Raw genomic sequence first — 18,532 nt, forward strand, 5'->3', positions numbered from 1 at the left:
ACATCTTTCTTGAGCAGTTCCATTCCCTGCTGCCACTTGGTGACTTCAGTCTCTCATCATTCAGCTGGGATTAGACTTGCAGAATCACCATGATCTCCAGTGTTGCCACACCAATGGATATGTTTTAATCTATTTACTTGGCTTTTTAGCATCTTTTCCAACTGCTCACAACCTTTTCCATGGTGCTCGTGAAAGGCTTCCCCGGGGGGTGACATGGAAGAAGGCAGTGGTGTGAAGATGTGGCTGAAGGGGATGTCAGGCTGAAGTGTGCTGGGGTTGTTGCAGGTGGGACCATGTGCGACTCTCCTGGATCACACCAGTGATGCAGGTATCACCTGCATGGTAAGGAGTCTCACTTTTCTGTAATGGATCGCATCTCCCGACCCAGATGTGCATGTTTCGCGGACTAGTTGGCGTGTCTACTGGGTGAGCAGTGTAAGACCACAAATGAATGCTTCGCCTTCCGATCTCAATCCGTTCTCCTCTTGGATTCCCCACCAGGGACTGACAGTTCCCTCTCTTCAGTTATGTCAGGCAGATAACTCCGTTTTCCTCAATACTCGTCACCAAACCAACCACAAAATGTTTTCCATTTTGCGTCCCACGCAGTGAAAACTGGTGTGTTGCCCTCCATCTCCAGTTTCCACGCCTGCCCAAGCCGCCACCATCTTTTGGCCTCTGCACAGCTCCCTCCCTCTGTCTGCCTCTGGGTGTGACGTCTCCGACCCAGTCCTGTGGGTAGTCTCAGCGAGTGTTTCACATAAACTGGACCGTCTCTCATTGAGGCGTATTCAGTGCTTCCCCGTTTGGTTCCTCTAAGCGCAGTGCCACGGGCACCTTGGCAGTCTCTGCTATTGTTCGGCTCTTTGAAGGCTCCTGTAGTTTTTCTTCCTGAGGAGGCTGACTTTGCTGCTGGTTTGCCAAGAGGGTTGGGTTCATGCTGCCTTTGAGTTTCAGCTTACATATCATTTCTCTTCTGAGCCCAACCCTGACCCCCATCCTCAACCCGAAGCTCCCTGCACACTGTGCATTCCTCTCTCTGACAGTACTCAGTTTTTTTCTTCATAGCACCCTTCTGGGTGGGAATAATGCTTGTGCTGCGTTGGGTGGTTATTGTTCGGCGAGGTCTTGTTAACCCCCCCAGAGCAAACACAGAGCCTCCTGTGCTTCCAGCCAATATGTAGCTGAATGGACGCTGCAGTTCTAAGTGGACTTGGCCCCAATTAAGTGGCTGTTCCTATTTCCAAATGTTATTTCCATGGTGATTTTGATTACTCTAACATATCAGAAAAACAGTCCCTGGAATTGCTCGCTTCTTATGAATAAAAATGCATAGTCTATTCAAAACATATGTTAACATCTCTTACCAGCTTTTAACTCTAACACAATAGCTCTATAGGGAACCAGTACAAACACTGTGAACATAAGACTTCAAATCCACTTAACTTCTATGGTGAAAGGCATGGTTTCCTATACAAGTAACTTTATTTGCATTATGACACAGTAAACCCTGTGTTTCCGCATGGTAATTCTCTTAGCCTTTGCTTTCACTATGCAAGTAATCTTTCTTTTTCTGCTTAATGAAAAGTGCATGTTGCTTTCAGTAGAATATCATTTTACCTGTTTTCTGTCTGTGCCTGTCATGGGGTATTTCCATCTCCTTAATCTTTTCCAAAGTAAACATATGTGTTCTAACATCCTTCGATGGAATTTCCCTGAGGATGGGCATCTCAGAGACAGACTCATGGACTGTTAAGAGTTGAAAGAAAACCCTGAAATAATTTAGATCAAGATGTTTTCAGGAGCAAAAGCAGAGGAACAGGTACGTGTAGTGATGTTGTCTTTATTGAGCAATGCTCGGTGTACTGCATTCACTGTCAATACACCTTCTGAGGAAGCACAGGGTAGGTGTTAGCGGAGTGATGGGACTCAGGGAGGTGAAGCCACCTGCTGGCCCAAGTCCTGCGGCCGTGAGACATGCCTCTGCTTAATCCCAGCGCCCCCACCTACCACACCCTGAAAGTCGCTTCACCTTTCTGGACTTCAGTCTCTGGAATTGAAAGACAAGAAACTTGGACTGTATTGTGTAATATTTTCCATCACTAAATTTCTGTGATTTTTTTTCTAACATAAGCCTCTATTTTGAGTTTATAGCCTTTAATGATACCTGATTTCCCTTTTTATCTTTTTATCCCTTTTTACTTTATCAAAATTACATTTCATGCTTCAATTTGAAAGGTGTCACCATATTCACTTAAACACTATTCTTTTCACTATCTACGAAAGTTCGGGTTTGTAAGGGATCATAAAGATGTTGATTGAATGTACTGTCATGGTAGGTACCATTAAAACAGTGAAAAATCCAATGCAAAGTTCAAGTACAGTATTTCAAAATAAATATACGGTATATGAATATATGCAGAGTTCATTCCTATGTTAAGTTTCCCATCATAACCATATATTAACACAACTAATACATACATAATGAAGGGGAACACAATTGAATGTTGTATGGATTCACACATGAAAGGAAAAAGAAGAAAGAAGTGAGACTTGGTTTTCATTAAGACTTCAGAAAGTGTCTCTGTGGTTTGCTTTTGGCCTCTGTTCCTCCCCTGGGTTTCCATATTTCTCGATATAAGTCCTTCCCCTGGTGACGCTTTCTTCTGTGATCTGTGAACCTTTGTATCCATGCTGACCCCATATCACGCAGACTGTGTGCTCGTGGGGGTGTCTTCCTTCCACTGGCCCTCAGCTTCTGTCCACGTCCCAACTTACCTGTCCCTCAAAACTTTCAAGCCCTTCAGGCAAAGGTGAGAATTCTTTCCTGTCCTCTCCCATCCCCATTACCTCCTTCATCCTCTCTCTTCCCCCCTTTGCCTTCCTCTGATCCTCTCTTTTCTTCCTTTGTTTTCCTCTTCCTTTATTTTATTTTTAAATGACTATTTTTTAAAGCAGTTTTAAGTTCACAACAAGATTGAGAGGGAGGTACAGAGATTTCCTACATCCTCCTCCCACACGTGCAGCCTCTCCCATTACCAACGTCCGCCCAGGTGGTACTTTTATTTTTATTTTTTTAACCAAGGTGAGTCTACGTGGATTGATTATCATCACCCAAAGTCGATAGCTTACATTACGGTTCACTTTTGGTGTCATACAGTCTATGGCTTTGGATGGATGCCTAATGACATGTATCCATCATTACAGAATCAACTTTTCTGCGCATAAAAAAGGACAGTCTGCCCTTTCTGCTATGTCCATAATTTTGCCTCTTCCAGAATGTCTAAACATTATCTTATTAAATAAAAATAAATGTACAATATATTATAAAATATATATGATAGACAAATCATTCATATTAAATAGTATTACTTTATTAATACTAAAACTAATATAAGCAAATATATAGTTATTGACATGCATTTGGTTGAATATATTTAATGTAAATTTTAAGTTATTTAATAATATGAATACATATGTAACCTATACTTAACTGTCAATTATGTAAAGTATATGCTACATGTTGATATCATTCATATTTGCAGTATTAGAATGTTCTTAAATATAAGATTCTGAAATCACTTATAAACTGTCATGAGAAAGAAAATTTCTGTAGGGGCTTATCACTCACATAATCAATATTTCCTAATTTTTAAAGCTAAGAATTGAAAAGGTTTTACAATTTCAATGTTATCTTTAAATATAAAATATTTATATGATATTTAAATCTAAATATGAAACAATTTTATACATATATGTATATTCCTGAAATCAATTATATGTTGAGATTCATCCCCCTTATTTTCTATCATGTTTCACGGTTATTGGCCTGGCATTTTACATCTGTGCAAAGTAGTATAAATTGGTCTCGTCAAATGCTATCCTCACTGGTAGAAGACTGTGAATGATTAGTTATCTTGTGAGATATCTTTGAGTAGACCCTCAAAATTATTCGTGAAGCCCAAGTCCAGAGCCCTTAAATGTGCAGAGACTAGCGCAGAAGAGACGAGCTGTAAGACCTCAAGCTGGGGCCATCTGTTCCCCGGGTGATGGTCCCTGTGCACTGGGGGCCCAGTGGAAGACACAGACACGCAGGTCCTGGGTTCTGCCAGGACACATCCTGGTGACATGTCGGGAGGGTGTGGCACGGCACGGACAGCGGGAGGAAACGTGCCAGGCCCGACCCAAGCTCGTGCTGCTGTGTGAGCGTCACTTACACTGGCCTGTACTAGCACGGCCTTCACTTTCCACTTATTTGAATGGCAACATAACAGCTTGGTTTAGTCGGAAGGTATGTAAAGAAACTGCCCCCCTCTGGGACGTTTGCTGTCACGGTGCTTCAGGGTCGGAGGGATCACTACTGATGGCAGGGCCCGTGTAAGAAATCCACCTGTTCTTCCCTCTGGCAGAACAACCACCTAGAAGGGGCAATGTTAAAGGGAAAAAAAGGCTTAGTAGTGAGAGAACGTGGAGTATTTAAATTGGCCTAGACTGTAAGATCCCTGCCGGTAATAGTCAGGAGAATGTAAGTGTGGGGCGGAAAACTAAGTGTCCTTTCTACGCCTGTAAGTTCTTCTGGCTGCACTGATAATCAGCATGAGACGGATCGGCAGGAGAAAATGACCAAATGTGTAACATGTACACGGGGGTTCCATAGGAGTAGACACCCGAGGACACGTCTGGCACTTGAGGCTTCTGTGTCACCTTGAGCTGAGGAGAAGGGGGTTGAGGTTTGGGACATGAGAGGACAGGAAGGCAGTGCACATGGAGATGGACAAGCAAATGTCTGGTGAATTAACGTTTGCTGGGCCACCTGTAACCATGGGACCCAGAAAGGACTTTGATCACATGGGATTTGCTAGGTTCCTCCCTGTCAATCATACCTAGTTCATATTAAACTATGGTGATGGCAGCTCCCTTCCTGTGAGCTGCATTATTTTAGGCAGTTAGGGGAAAGGTCAGAGGTGTTCCCTGAATCTTGTTTCTTGAAAATAGGCAGCTTAAAACAATCAACTTCCCAAAGGCATATTTTGGGGTGGCAAACTCTGCTTCTTATCATTAGAAAGTACGTTTTGAATGCCAGCCAAATACTACTTATTAGTTGTACAATGGTCATTACATTTTTGAGAGTTCCTCAAAAATGTATTTGTTACATTATATTTTATTAGAAGCTAAAATACATTTTAGAAAATAAATCACTGTAAATTAAGAGAGAGTTTGATTTAAGACTAATGACAGTAGAATTGGAAATAAGAGCTGATGGGTAAAATTCAAATGTGATAATTGTGACAGTGGGCATTCAATTATTAGTGTTTTGAACATCGGTGAATTAAAGTCTGTAGTAAGATGAGAGAGAGCCCAGGGAGATAGGGCTGGCATTGTATTCAGTTACGTGCTTGCGACACCAGGCCTGGGGTCTCACACGAGGGCTGCATGTGCTGCAAATCCAGCTGCTTGCTTCAAGGTCAACCCAGATCCATTCATCTTAGACCCAAAACACGTAGTTCAAAGCCATGTGTATTTGACAACTTATTTCTATGTATACTACTAATTTAAAACCCTAATGGTGTGTCAATAATAAGAATTTATCATTCAATGTCAACAATTCTTGTTTTACCTATTTCTATAAGCTTGTAAATACTTGCTTATTATTCTGGGATCAAGAGCAAGTACTGGTAGATACAGCAAATATTCAGTTGAAACAGAAAAGTACCAAAAACTCTGTCATGCATGTAGAAATGTCCCATATGATGCTCTCTTAAATCAAAATAATCCTGTTACAGCTAAATGAAAGAAATTACTACAATACCAAAATGTTGTTGAAATCAACATTTCATTGCATTATTGGATTTTGAGAAAGGAGTAATACAGATATGTCTCATTCTTGCTGAGGTAAAACCTCTTTTCAAGTCTACAAAGGGATGCATTAAAAACTAGATATTGCTTTTTATTTCACTAAAGAAGTACTGAGTCTGTTAAATGTGGAAGGAACACATATCACTGTTGGCTTATTTCAAACGGATTTTAGGAGGGAAGTCTGAGGTTTACAGGAGCCTTAAACACACATGCCTGGGATGGGGTGTCTACCATCTAAAGGTCGCTGAGGAGGTGATGTTGTCCAGCAGAATGTGGCTGTCTGACACATTCCTGATTGTTATGCAACTGAGAGCGCAGGTGACTTCTCTGAAGGTTTAGGATGGTAGAATTACCCTTAAAACTAAGCCAGCCAAAACATGTCTTTAGATCCCTAAAAAATTGCAAACAATAAAAATACGCTCTGGTAACTTATAGGAGCATTTCACTATACAGTGTGAGTTTATTTAAATGGCTCTAATTTTGGATTGTTTATTCCAAAATATACAAACTAAATTTTAATTCAAATAGTGGCATTTAAATGAAGATTTAATAGTCAAGCAACCTACAGTTCTAAGGCTCTAGAGGTGGCTGGTGACCTCATGTGGGGAATCTGAGTCTGGTCCTTTTACTGCAGGAAAATTGCCACCAGCTGACATTTAAACTAAAGCCCATTGGTTTGAACCACACAGCTTTCCCATGTATATGGGAATATGGAGAAAACACCGTTTTTGCTTCACTTTTTGATGCTCAGTGTTTTTTTGTGTGTTTTTTTCATAAAGTAAATTCTTTAATTTCTTCGTTAACAAATTAAAATATAATATTTTTTTAATAACCTCACTTTAACTCACAAGACTCTTTAATATATAATGACTCATTAGCTCATGCAGCAAATGTAGAAGGAACCTGAAATTTTGGAATCAGCTGAGTGTAACTGTGACCTCAATTTTCTTTCCTGTAAAATGGGTTCAGTTTAAGAACTTGAATTTCTAGAAACTCTACTTGGAGTTTCTAGCAAATATTACATGTTTACTTCTACATCATCATTATTGTGATTATCATTCTTAGCACTTAATTTCTAATTCTGATTATTTTACTAATGTAAATCTTGTCTCCACTAATTTATTTTTCTATAATTTCCTTTATTACAAAGTAGTGTTGACACTTGAACAGTGCAGGGGCTTAGAGGCACCAACCCCCACACAGTCAAAAATTTCTGTATAATGTTTGACTCCCCCAAAATATAACTACTAATAGCCTACTATGGCCCGGAAGCATTACTGATAAGATAAGCCGATTAACACATACTCTGTATTTTATATGTATTATACACTGTATTCTTACAATAAAGAGAGCTGGAGAAAAGAAAGTGCTATTAAGACAATCATGAAGAAGAGAAAATACATTCACAGTCCTGTACAGTAGTTGTTGACACTTCCTTTTTAGTATTTCCTTCGCAATAGTATGAGTCTAGCTGTAAGGTTTGCCCCAAATAAATTCATACTGAATTTTAATTCACAGTCACGAGAAATGACCTCAAAGAGCAGGATAATTTGATGAGAAGCAAATTTCTCACTTCTGTACATACCACCTATCAATCCTGTGAGCATCTAATGAGTCATTGTGAGTCAACATGCTTTGAAAAATTCCTTTAAAGTATCTAGATAGATAGATAGATAAAGAGAGACACATACATCTAGATAGAGAGATAGATATACATACATATAAAATATATAATATGTACACATTAATATAATTTACACATTGTAAATAAAAATTCATTAAAAGTCTTTTACCACTAATTTGTATCTGTTCATCCCCTTGCATAATTTCACATCTTACTTTAGTGTTAGTTAACGATGGGTGCTGAATCTACCCATTGAATATTTCCAGTTTTGATTTTTATCTCAAAGGTTTTGCTAAAGTTTAATGTATTGATATCTATGGCATGTGTCTTCTGAGATTTGAAAATATATAATCCAACAAAATTAGAGTTAAAATGATATTAAAATCACTATTTCCTCTCTTTAGAAAATGTTTCTCTGAGGTGCTGGGTATCCTGCTTAGAGCAGATCGATCTCCATGACCCTTTCCAGCTGTGAAGCTTCAATTTTCATAGAAATTAATTGTTCATGATGCTGATGAAATTGGTAGTTGGGATTTATGGAGCTTATTGTTTACTTTCTACATGTTTGTCACCATTTTATTTTCTGTCATTATCCCATTAAAAGCCTGTGTCTCTTTCTGAAAATCGGCCAGATTTTGCATTTTAGTCTCTCATCACTTTTCTGTTATCTTCTGCCATCTGTGAACCATTCAGGCTTGTCTAATTCATTCTGTCCTCTCATGTGCTCTCAAAGAATTTAACAAGTCCCCTTTCTTTAATAAATAAGCGACTTTGACATTATCTTTGTAAAGATCAGCATGTTTTGATATGAGTTGGATGAGTACACCCACTTTCTCTCATTTCTTTTCCCCACTATTCCATGTTTGAAGAATAGGCACGCAAGTAGTGATAGACATGTGTAAGACTTTATGTTGTATGTGAGGACAGTGTGGTACTCTCTAATTGTGAAACAGGGAGTACGTGCAAGTAGACTACTTCTGCTGAAAACAAGGATGGCCGGTCCCCTGGATGAAGCTGCCCTCACTTGACTCAGCAGAAACTTTTGCTGAGGGAAATATAGGAGCCGTCTCACTGATGAGGGCAGAAACAAATGCTGGAAGGAATATTCTGCATTGGGTTTAAATAATTAAAGCTAGAATCTACTTAGGAGATCAGTTTTAGAGACGTACTAGTAAACCGCGGCCTACTCAATGGAAACCCTGCCCTAGCATGTGGCACGGGCCATGAAACCATGGGGTTGGAGACAAAGTTGTCGGACAGTCAGATTGACGGAAGTTGATTTGCGGGTAGGTTGCAGATCGATGACTTGTCGGAACACACACACACACACACACACACACACACACAGTGGTGTGAGACACACAACATACAACTTTTGAACCACTCCATGCATGCAGCTCTGTGGTGTGAAGTGCATTCATACTGTTGAATGCACCACCTCCACCTTCCGAATACTCTCTCCTTCCCCCACTGAAATTCTGTACCTGTAAGCAGTAGTTCCCCAGGCCTTCCTCCCCCAGCTTCTGGCGACCACCGCTCTAAACTCTGTCTGCGAATTTGGCTGCTCTTCTCTTGCAAGCTCTTTGTGTCCTTTGATCTAAAGTGAGACTCTTGTGGATAGCACATAATCGTACATACAGCTGTATCCTGCTTTTTTTCTTTTTTTTTAGTTTTTAATCCATTATGTCAATCTGTGTCTTTTGATTGGGGAGTATATTATGCTGCTGTGATAAGCTACCATAGCCTGGGTGACTTAAATTACAAAAAGATATTTTCTCACAATTCTGGAGGCTGGGAGTCTAAGAGTAAGGTGCTGGCAGGGTTGGTTTCTTCTGAGGCCTCTCTCCTTGGCTTGGAGAAGGCTCTGTTCTCCCTGTGTCCTTATATGGTCTCCCACTTCTGTGTCCTAATCTCCTTATGAGGACCTCAGTGATTTTGGATTAGGACCTACCATAATGAAGTCATTTTAACTTAATTCTTCACAGATTCTATCTCCAAATGCAGCCACATTGTAGGATACTGAAGGTTAGGACTTCAACATATCAATTTTGGAGAGACATACAAGGTGTGCTCAAACAATACAGTGAATGTTTAAATAAAATGTATTACAGTAGACACATTGCCATTAATCCCCCTCAAAACACTCCCCCTCACTTCAAACACACTTATCCCACCGCTCTTGCCACTTTCTGAAGCAGTTCTGGAAGTCCTCTTTCCTGAATGTCTTTAGTTGCGCTGTCCTAGCTGTCTCAATGTCCTAAATCAATTCAAAACATTTACCTTTCATGGTCCTTTTGACTTTGTGGAAGAGCCAGAAGTTGTATGGTGCCAGATCCTCTGAGTAAGTTGGATGAAGACACACTGTAATGTTTTTATGTGACTGAAATTGCTGTACCAGAAGCGATGTGTGACATGGAGCTTTTCTGTTGTGATCACAAAATATGGTAAATGCTGCTGCCAAATGTCATCCAATGGAAAGACAGGGATCTTCAATATGGGAAGGGGCACATTGAACCTTAATAACAGTGTATAACAAGTTTCAACTTATTTGGTGCAGTCGGGTGTGAGCTACAGTTGAGACAAGGTGTGTTTTAAAGTGTGCTGTAAATCATCATTCATCATGACACCACTCTGTGTCACACATCGCTTCTGGTATGGCAATTTCTACCAAAATAACCCAACCATTATGGTGTATCCTCATCCACCTTATTCACCGGATCTGGCACCATGAGACTTCTGGCTCTTCCTAAAGTCAAAATGATTCAGGACAGCGTACCTAAAGACACTCATGAAAGAGCACTTCCAGAACTGCTTCAGAAAGTGGTAAGAACAATGGGGTAAGTATGTTCAAAGTGAGGGGGGTGGTATTTTGAGGGGGATTAATGGCAATGTGTCTTTTGTTGTAAAACTTTTTAAAATTTAAACATCCACCATATTTTCTTATTACACCTCGTAATTTATTTCATGCAGAGAGTAGATTCCATACACATTCAAAGCAATTATTGATAAGAAAGCACTTATTTTTACCATTCTCTTTTTTATTTCTGTATGTCTCACAGCTTTTTGTTACTCATTTCCACCATTAATATCTTCTTTTGTGTTTAGCTGATTTTTTTTTTTGTAGTGACACATTGTGATTCTCATTTCTTTCTGTATATTCTATAGATATTTTCTTTTTGTGGTTGCCATTGAGATTACACATAATATCCTAAAGTTTTCAGTCTATCTCAAATTGATACCAACTTAACTTCAATCGCATATAGCACCCACAGCGCTTTATATTATCTATATCACAGATTTCATCTCTATATATCATGTACCTATTAACATAGATTTATAATTATTTTATGCATTTGTCTTTAAATCCTGCAGAAAATGAAAATGTGGAGTTGCAAATCAAATTTACATAATGTTTTTGTTATTTTTTATTTCTCCCTTTATTTATGTTCACAAGAGAACACTGTATTTTCATAGGGCTTTGAGTTATTATCTAGTATCCTTGCATTTCAACTTGAAAAATTCCCTTTAGCATTTCTTGTAAGGCAGGTATAATAGTATAGCAATGAATTCACTTAGCTTTTGTTTGTCTGCTAATGTCTTACTTTTTACTCATTTCTGAAGGACTTTTATGCTAGATACAGAATTCTCAGTTGACAATGCTTTTTTTTTTTTTTTTTTTTTTTTTCAGCAGTTGACTATATTAACCCACCGCCCTCTGGTTTACAAAGTTTTTGCTGAGAAATCGACTGATAGTTTTACGGGGGACCCCTGTTTGTAATGAGTTACTGTTCTCTTTCTACCTTCAAGATTTTTTGTTGTTGTCTTTTGGCAGTTTAGTGTATATTTCATTGTGGGTCTCTCTGAATTTATCCTACTTGGAATTTGTTGAGCTCCTTAGATTTGTATATCTATGTCTCCCCTAATTTCAAATGTGTTCAGCTATTATTTATGCAAACGCATATTTAAAATCTTCATCTAGTAAGTCCAGTGCATGTGTTACTCTAGGGGCTATTTCTGGAGATTAGTTTTGTTCTTTGACTAGGCCATGTTTTTCTGTTTTTTTTGTTTGTGTGTGTGTGTTTTATTTTTTTTCCCTTATGAACTTTGTTAAAAGTTGAGCATCAGAAAGAAACAGCTACTTACCCTAGTCTTTGCAGAATGGCATAGAAGACCTTTACCAAATTATGGGCCCCTGAGCCTGGAGATCAGCCTGTCTGGGTCTGGGTGGGCGTGTGTGTGTGTGTGTGTGTGTGTGCGCGCTCCCCTCTCCCTTCCAAGCTGCTCTGAAATATCCCAATGTCCCCAAGAGCCTCCCCGCAGCTTCTTCTCAGGGTCTTAGATGTTCTGTTGTATCTCTCGGCCTGTGATTTTGTGACCCCAGGGACCGACAGGGTCCCTGCAGTGTTTATACACAGCACTGTCCACCGTCGCCTTCCATGGTTCCCACTGCCCTTCCCCCCTTCAGCTCCATGTCAATCCCTCCAGCAGCCCACAGACAGGCCAGAACATTGAAGACAACTTCCTTTTAGTTCCTCTGTCCCCAGGAACAGAACTGGGAACAGGCCACTTCCTCTTCACCTTCACTGTGCCATGTGTGTGGGACAAGGACGAGTCAAAATTGCATAAAATTTTCTAACACTGTGAACGTGGCTTTTTCTTCATTGGGCATTTGTTTGGTTGCTGTGGGTCTGCGTGGTTTCCAGAGCTCCTTCTCAGTCTGCTATTGCAGTCAGTCTGTACTCATTCATCTGATGTCCCCAGGAGAACGACGGCCTGGGCCTTCTTATTCTGCCATCTTACTGTTGTCGCTGCCCGACTTGCTGGGTTATTTGTAGATGAATCTGAGAAAAGGCAATTCCATCTTTCTTTCCAGAAATTTGCTCAATAGTTGGCTAGAGACTCAGTTCAGTCTAGTGTGAGGAAGTCTGTAAGAGAGCTTCTGGGAAGATGTCACTGTGAGCTAATAGAGACCATCTCTTTTTCATTCCAACTTCGGTTTGTGTAGAAAAACCAAATAGGGCAGAATGGGTGTTGAGGTGGCAACCATTCTATCAAATAAGAAAATGGGTCGTTAGAAAACTACTCTGTGACTGTCCAACATCCCACCAGGAGGAAAGGCTCTTCATAGAACAGATTCAGGAGATAGATCAGCACATCTGCACAAGAAAACCAGTACTTGTTTTAGTTCAATGATGAACACGTTGGATGTTTAAAATATGCTATCATAGGTAATATTATTTAAAATATCTCTTGTCTAGATCTTAATAGATAATTAGCTATTCTGTTTCATCCGTGGGGGATGAATGAAGTCTTTCCTCTGTGTAAACTTAGGCATTTTCACCATGCTCTCTTTCTTCCCATCATGCTAATAATTGTAACCTGACATAAGGTTGATCACAAAGAACAATTTTTTTTTTAAATTAAGTTTTGACCTCTTCAGTAAAATTAAGATTCTAAAGAATGCTGGGATCTTTTCACTGGATAAGGAGTCTTTGTTTTTTAGGAATAAGAATAAAGGTTATTTTAATGAAGGTAAACTCTCTTAATTTTTAAAGAAATCACATTTTATGTCATAATAATTTAAGAAATACATTTGCCTAATATAAATTTGTTACCTGGGTATTTCCTTAGCAGCTACACAAAATTATAACAATGTTTCTTTCTATTATAGTGAGTCAAGGGGGTGTTGCTTTGGTCTCTGACATGTGTCCAGATCCTGGGATTCCAGAAAATGGTAGAAGAACAGGAACCGACTTCAGGTAGGAGATAACGTAATGATTTGAAAAGTCTGTTATTTTCTAACACATATATAATTTCAGCTTGTTATTTTTAACTCTGTTGTCCTTCTGCGGTTAAGATATAACTTCCCAATTAACATGAAGCTTTGTCATTTGTAGAACTCTAAAATATATTGTGCTGAAAAATTCCAGGTACTTTACAGTTGATGCCTTTCATTGTATGAGCCAGTATGAAAATATAACTCAAAATGTATACGATCAAAATTTTTCTCCATGATATTTTTTTTTTTCTGTTTTTAATTTAACTTCCCATATTCTAATGGATTTTGGTTAATGTTTTAAAAAACAGATGGGACAAAAATTTAACTATCACTTCATAATTCATTACATAAACTTTTACAATGATGAGTGTAAGTGGCAGTCAGTGCATTTTCAGAAAATGTTCTGATTCATTTTAGTAGGCTCGTGATGAACTGGAGATGATTTCTAGTCTTTACAAATGTAGCAGCGCTAATAGTGCTATTTCTTTGGATTTTTATTGCTTTCAGTTATTTCAAGACACTTAACATTTGCCAAGTCACCCCACATGGATACTTGTATTAAGAGTAAACTGCAAAATCAAAATGTAAAGGGGAGAATAAATGTGTTTTCGCCTCCTTATAATCTCACCATTTTTGACAGAATCAAAAAAAAAAAGCGTAGAGAGTGCAGTCTATTAAAGTGAGCTAGAAATTGAAAGAAAGTAGTGATACTGTTAGAGAAGGAAGAAGGAATGTTACCCATTGAAACTGAAGTGAATGGTATTTTTTAAAAGGATAGAGAAAGAATAAACTTGTGGGTAGGGAAGGTGTGAGGAAGTTGGTAAAATGATGTTTTTTACATGCAAAGGAAATGGAAGCATAGATTTCCTGTAGAACTAAGTATAAATGTAAATGTTGTTTTCCCATCTCTGTGTGCGTGCATGTATATATTTATAACTGTGTATGCTGCTTCCACTCGCTCCTTGACACTGGCATACTTTTGACCCAGTGCCTGCTGTGTTTAAAATAGAATAGTAAGTTGGAATGGATATTACTTAAATATCACAAATTTTGAGTGATATGTTAAAGAACACTTAGTGTTTTTAGTTCAAGTTCCTTTGAAACAGAGCCTCAGATGGGGATTCTTAATTAAGTAATTTTTAGAAACGTGTTCTCTGGAGACAGGGAATAATAGACGCAGGATGGGGTCAGAGTAAAAGCTAAGAGGAAGCTTGTTTTAACTGGAGATTAGCTTCTGTGTGTTCCATTGGGGTGTTCTGGAGCACAGATTGTGTCAAATGGCTGGCTCCACCAGTGCTGCCCACTCCCCGGCCTGTCCATCACTGACTTCCTTTGTTTGGCTCAACGAAGTTCCCCAGAGCAAGAGCTGGTTCAGAACCATTGTTCTCCAGGGTGTGTGGTGTGTCCAGTGGGTGCGGTGGTCAGAAGGATGCCAATTTCCAATCGCATATAGCCAGTTAAAGGCGTTCAAGAAATGTTATCTCTTTTGAAAATGAAGCAAATAGATGAAATTTAAACATTCTTGCTATAACCCATAGAGCTTTCTGTCCTATGTATTCCTTTCTTATCTCAACAGTCACTTTCCCCATTTTTCCCCCAGGGAAGAAAAAATGTTGGACATTTTTTCTGACTTCTAAAGAACCTTACACACCCCTCCATTAGAGTTCATGGCCACGTAGCTTCATTATCTGTTTGCACATGCCCCTTTTCCCACCCAACTGAAGCTTCTCTAGGAAAGGGGTAATGTCTTATTCATCTCTGCCTCCTTAGTGACTGAAACAGAGACCAACACAAAAGAACTCAACATGTACTTGTCAAGAGCACTTGTGTATGAGGGGAAGTGCCCATCGAGTATTCTTCCCAGGAATCTAGAAACTTCCTTGGTTTATTTGGCAGAGCTGTTTTAAAACAAAGTGAATTAAATTATATCTGACAGTGCCTCACAGTTCAAATTGCATCCTGTGGTAAAGAGAGCCAGAGGAAATGCTTCATCTTTAAAACCTGGAAAGGAATTCAGAAATACTCGGCTGGTCTCTATTGACTAGCATGAGTGCAATACTGAAACATTATCTTAGGTGAATAAGCTGTGCTTTGCTCTATTTCGTCCTTATAACAGCCATCTTTCAGAAGAAGTTTAACTTCAGGGTCTGCTTTAGCTTTGAGGGACGTGCTGAGCCACCTGGGAAAAGCCACGCTGGGCAACACAGAAGAGATGGATGAAGGACCTGATCTCACACAGGACTTGAATCTTCTGCTTTCATAGTGTCCTGGGCAATCTCTGTTTTGGTTTACATGTCTAAGTTCATGGCAATCAATAACATAACAGCCAGGAAAACAATTTGAAAGATTAAATTTTCTACAGAAGCAGCTATGTAAATGTAGAATGTTTCTGCCATCTATGGGTGTGTATGTGTGTGTAAACATACACACACACACACACAAACATATATATGTGTATATATATTAGGTTGGTGCAAAAGTAATTGTGGTTTAAAAGGTTAAAAATAATGGCAAAAGTCGCAATTACTTTTGCACCAACCTTATACACACATACACACACACACACACACACACACACACACACCCTGTGGGAAGCTAGTTCTAGTAGGTTTTTTATATATTTCGTAGGACTTTCTCCTTAGATGATCCTGTCTACTAAAAATAAGGGCAGTTATAATTTTTTTTCTTTCTAATCTGAATGTGTTGCCTGAAGGCACTGACTAGAACCTGTATTACGAGGTTGAATAGAACTGGTGAGAAATTCTTGCCTATTTCTTTTATCAGGTTGAGGAAGTGCCCTTCTATTTTTAGTTTGTTGGAAGTTTTTATTAGAAATGTATATAAAATTTTGTCAAAAGCTTCTCTCCATCTGTTGGGCTTGATCTTTTTTGTTCCGTTTGTTAATGTGATTACACTGATTTTTTGACTGCATTCTGGGACAAAATTCATTTGTTTATGGTGTATTATCCTTTTTATATACTTTTGGATTTGATTTGATTTTTTTTTAGATTGTTTGCATATATGTTCATAAGAGATATTGGCCTGTTGACTTTCCTTGTAATGACTTAATCTGGGTTAGCTGAAAGAGTAATACTGGTCTCATAAAATTAATTGGAAATACTTTTTATTTTTGACTATCCTGGAAGAATTTGTGTAGAATTGGTAATATTTGGGAGATTCATCAGAGAAGCCATCCGAAATTGGAATTTTATTATGAGAAGGTTTTTTAATTAGAAATTCAATTTGTTTTCTACTTGCAGGCCTAGTCAGGTTATATGTCTCTACTTGAGTGAGCTGTGACAGTCCGTATCTTATAATGAATTTTTCAACTCCATCTAAGTTGTCAAATTCATTGGCATAAAGTTATTAATGATATTCCCTTATTATCCTTTAGAGTAGTAATGATATCACCATGCTAATTCTTGATATTGGTGATTTGTGCTTTCTATTTTTCACCTGATTTTTCTCTATTGATTTTACTTGTCTTGTATTCCATTCATGTCTGCTCTAGTTTCATTATTTTCTTTCTTCTGATTATTATAGGATTTATTTGCTCTTTCTTTCTCATTTCTTAAGATTTAAGCCATGTTCTAAAGTCCTGTTTTTTTTCTAATGAGGGTTAGTGCTCATTATTATATGCTAGGCACATTCACGTGTCATTTCACTTAATGCTCATGATGTATCTTTCCATGGCCATGATCTTCCAGCTTGCATCTGAACACACATGGGTCCTACTGTCACACAGTTGGAGGGTCAGTAAGGGTCATCTATTGAGGGTTAGTGCTATAAATTTCACTCAAATAACTGCTTTAACTGCATCTCAGAAACTTGATATTTTCCCTTTCTTGCAGTTTACAATACTTTCTATTTTCCCTTCTGATTACTTCTTTGATTCATGGGTTATTTCAAAGTGTGCTATTTAGTTTCCAAATATTTAGGGATTTTCCAAAGAACATTGTGGTCAGAGAACATACTTTGTATTACTTAAATTCCTTTAAATTTATTGTGAATTGCTTTCTCGCCTAGAATATGCTCTATCTTGGCAAAAACTCCATTTGCACTTGGAAAAGAACATATTTCATCATAGTTGGGAGTGTTCTGTAAATGTCAACTAGGTCACATGGTTGATAGACTTGGTCCAAGTCTTTAATACCCTTACTGATTTTCTTACCATTCCATCTATCATTGAAAGAGGTGTATTGAAATCTTCCACTACAATTGTGGATTTTCTATTCCTTACTACAGTTTTACCAGATTTTGCTTCATGGATTTTTGAAGCTGTTATTTGAAATGACCCTCTTTATCCCTGGTATTATTTTTTGTTCTGATATCAACTTTTTCTTGTGTTAGCATAGCCACTCCAGCTCTCTTGATTATTGTTAGTATGGTAACACTATATATGGACACATAACTGCTTATACACTCAATCTGTTAACTACATTTGTTTGATTAAAACATTTTAAAATATTCTGCCTTCACATATTGTTAAAAAAGGAATGAATATTTTAACAACCTTTTCAAATAATTATGCTTATTCTTCTTGATATTATCATAAAAATTGAAAAATGGTATTTTCATATGTTACCTGCAATGTGGAATATGAAATCACAAAAATAAACATCTGTACATCTTTACACTAAAATTTGTTGATCGAGCTTCCATCTTGAATTACTTTTTATACAGGCATGGTTTTTTACCATCATGTATGGGTCATTGGAAAATAATGATTCATTGAGTTACGAGTTCTTTCAAATGTTTATGGATTTCAAAATACAATATTAAAAACATCACATTTGTTAATATCACTGTATATCTTATCAGAAAAAATCTTTAAATATGGAGAAGCTATCAAACTCATGGTGGCAGACATAAATTTTTAAAATTTCTAATTTTTATTAGACAATTGAAGCTTATCATTAGCTACAAATTTTGTCAGTTATTTTTCTCCAGTAAAAGGCTCATTGCTCATTTTTAACATGTCTGACAAATAATAGGTTCTTAGCCATAATAGCTTATCAGTCATTCTTTCAAATAAAAAGGTGTTCCATGAAAATAAAACAGTTAATTCAGCTCACGATTTAAAATTTTCAATGTAGATCAGAGATGCATTATGTATTCAAGGGTCAAGATTTATTAAAATTAATAATTTTTCCTGCTTTATTCAGGAATTTAAATGATACTTCTCTCTCTCTCTCTCTCTCTCTCTCTCTCTCTCTCTCTCTCTCTCTCTCGGTGCTGTTACCTTGATTCGTGTTTCTGTCACTATCATTTTT

The 18,532-nt window shown here is 38.0% G+C and overlaps 1 protein-coding gene across 4 annotated transcripts in view; it reads left to right on the top strand.

The window, feature by feature from the left end:
* The window catches only part of CSMD1 (CUB and Sushi multiple domains 1), a 1,600,646-nt gene that overhangs the window by 1,130,028 nt on the left and 452,086 nt on the right, over positions 1-18,532 (top strand). For all 4 annotated transcript variants that reach the window (XM_081046432.1, XM_081046429.1, XM_081046430.1 and 1 more), the window contains exon 8: positions 13,152-13,239. In XM_081046432.1, the coding sequence (XP_080902558.1) occupies positions 13,152-13,239 (88 nt within the window). The remainder of the gene's footprint in view (positions 1-13,151; positions 13,240-18,532) is intronic.

Source organism: Rhinolophus hipposideros, assembly GCF_964194185.1.
Source record: "Rhinolophus hipposideros genome assembly, chromosome: 4".
Taxonomy (NCBI): domain Eukaryota; kingdom Metazoa; phylum Chordata; class Mammalia; order Chiroptera; family Rhinolophidae; genus Rhinolophus; species Rhinolophus hipposideros.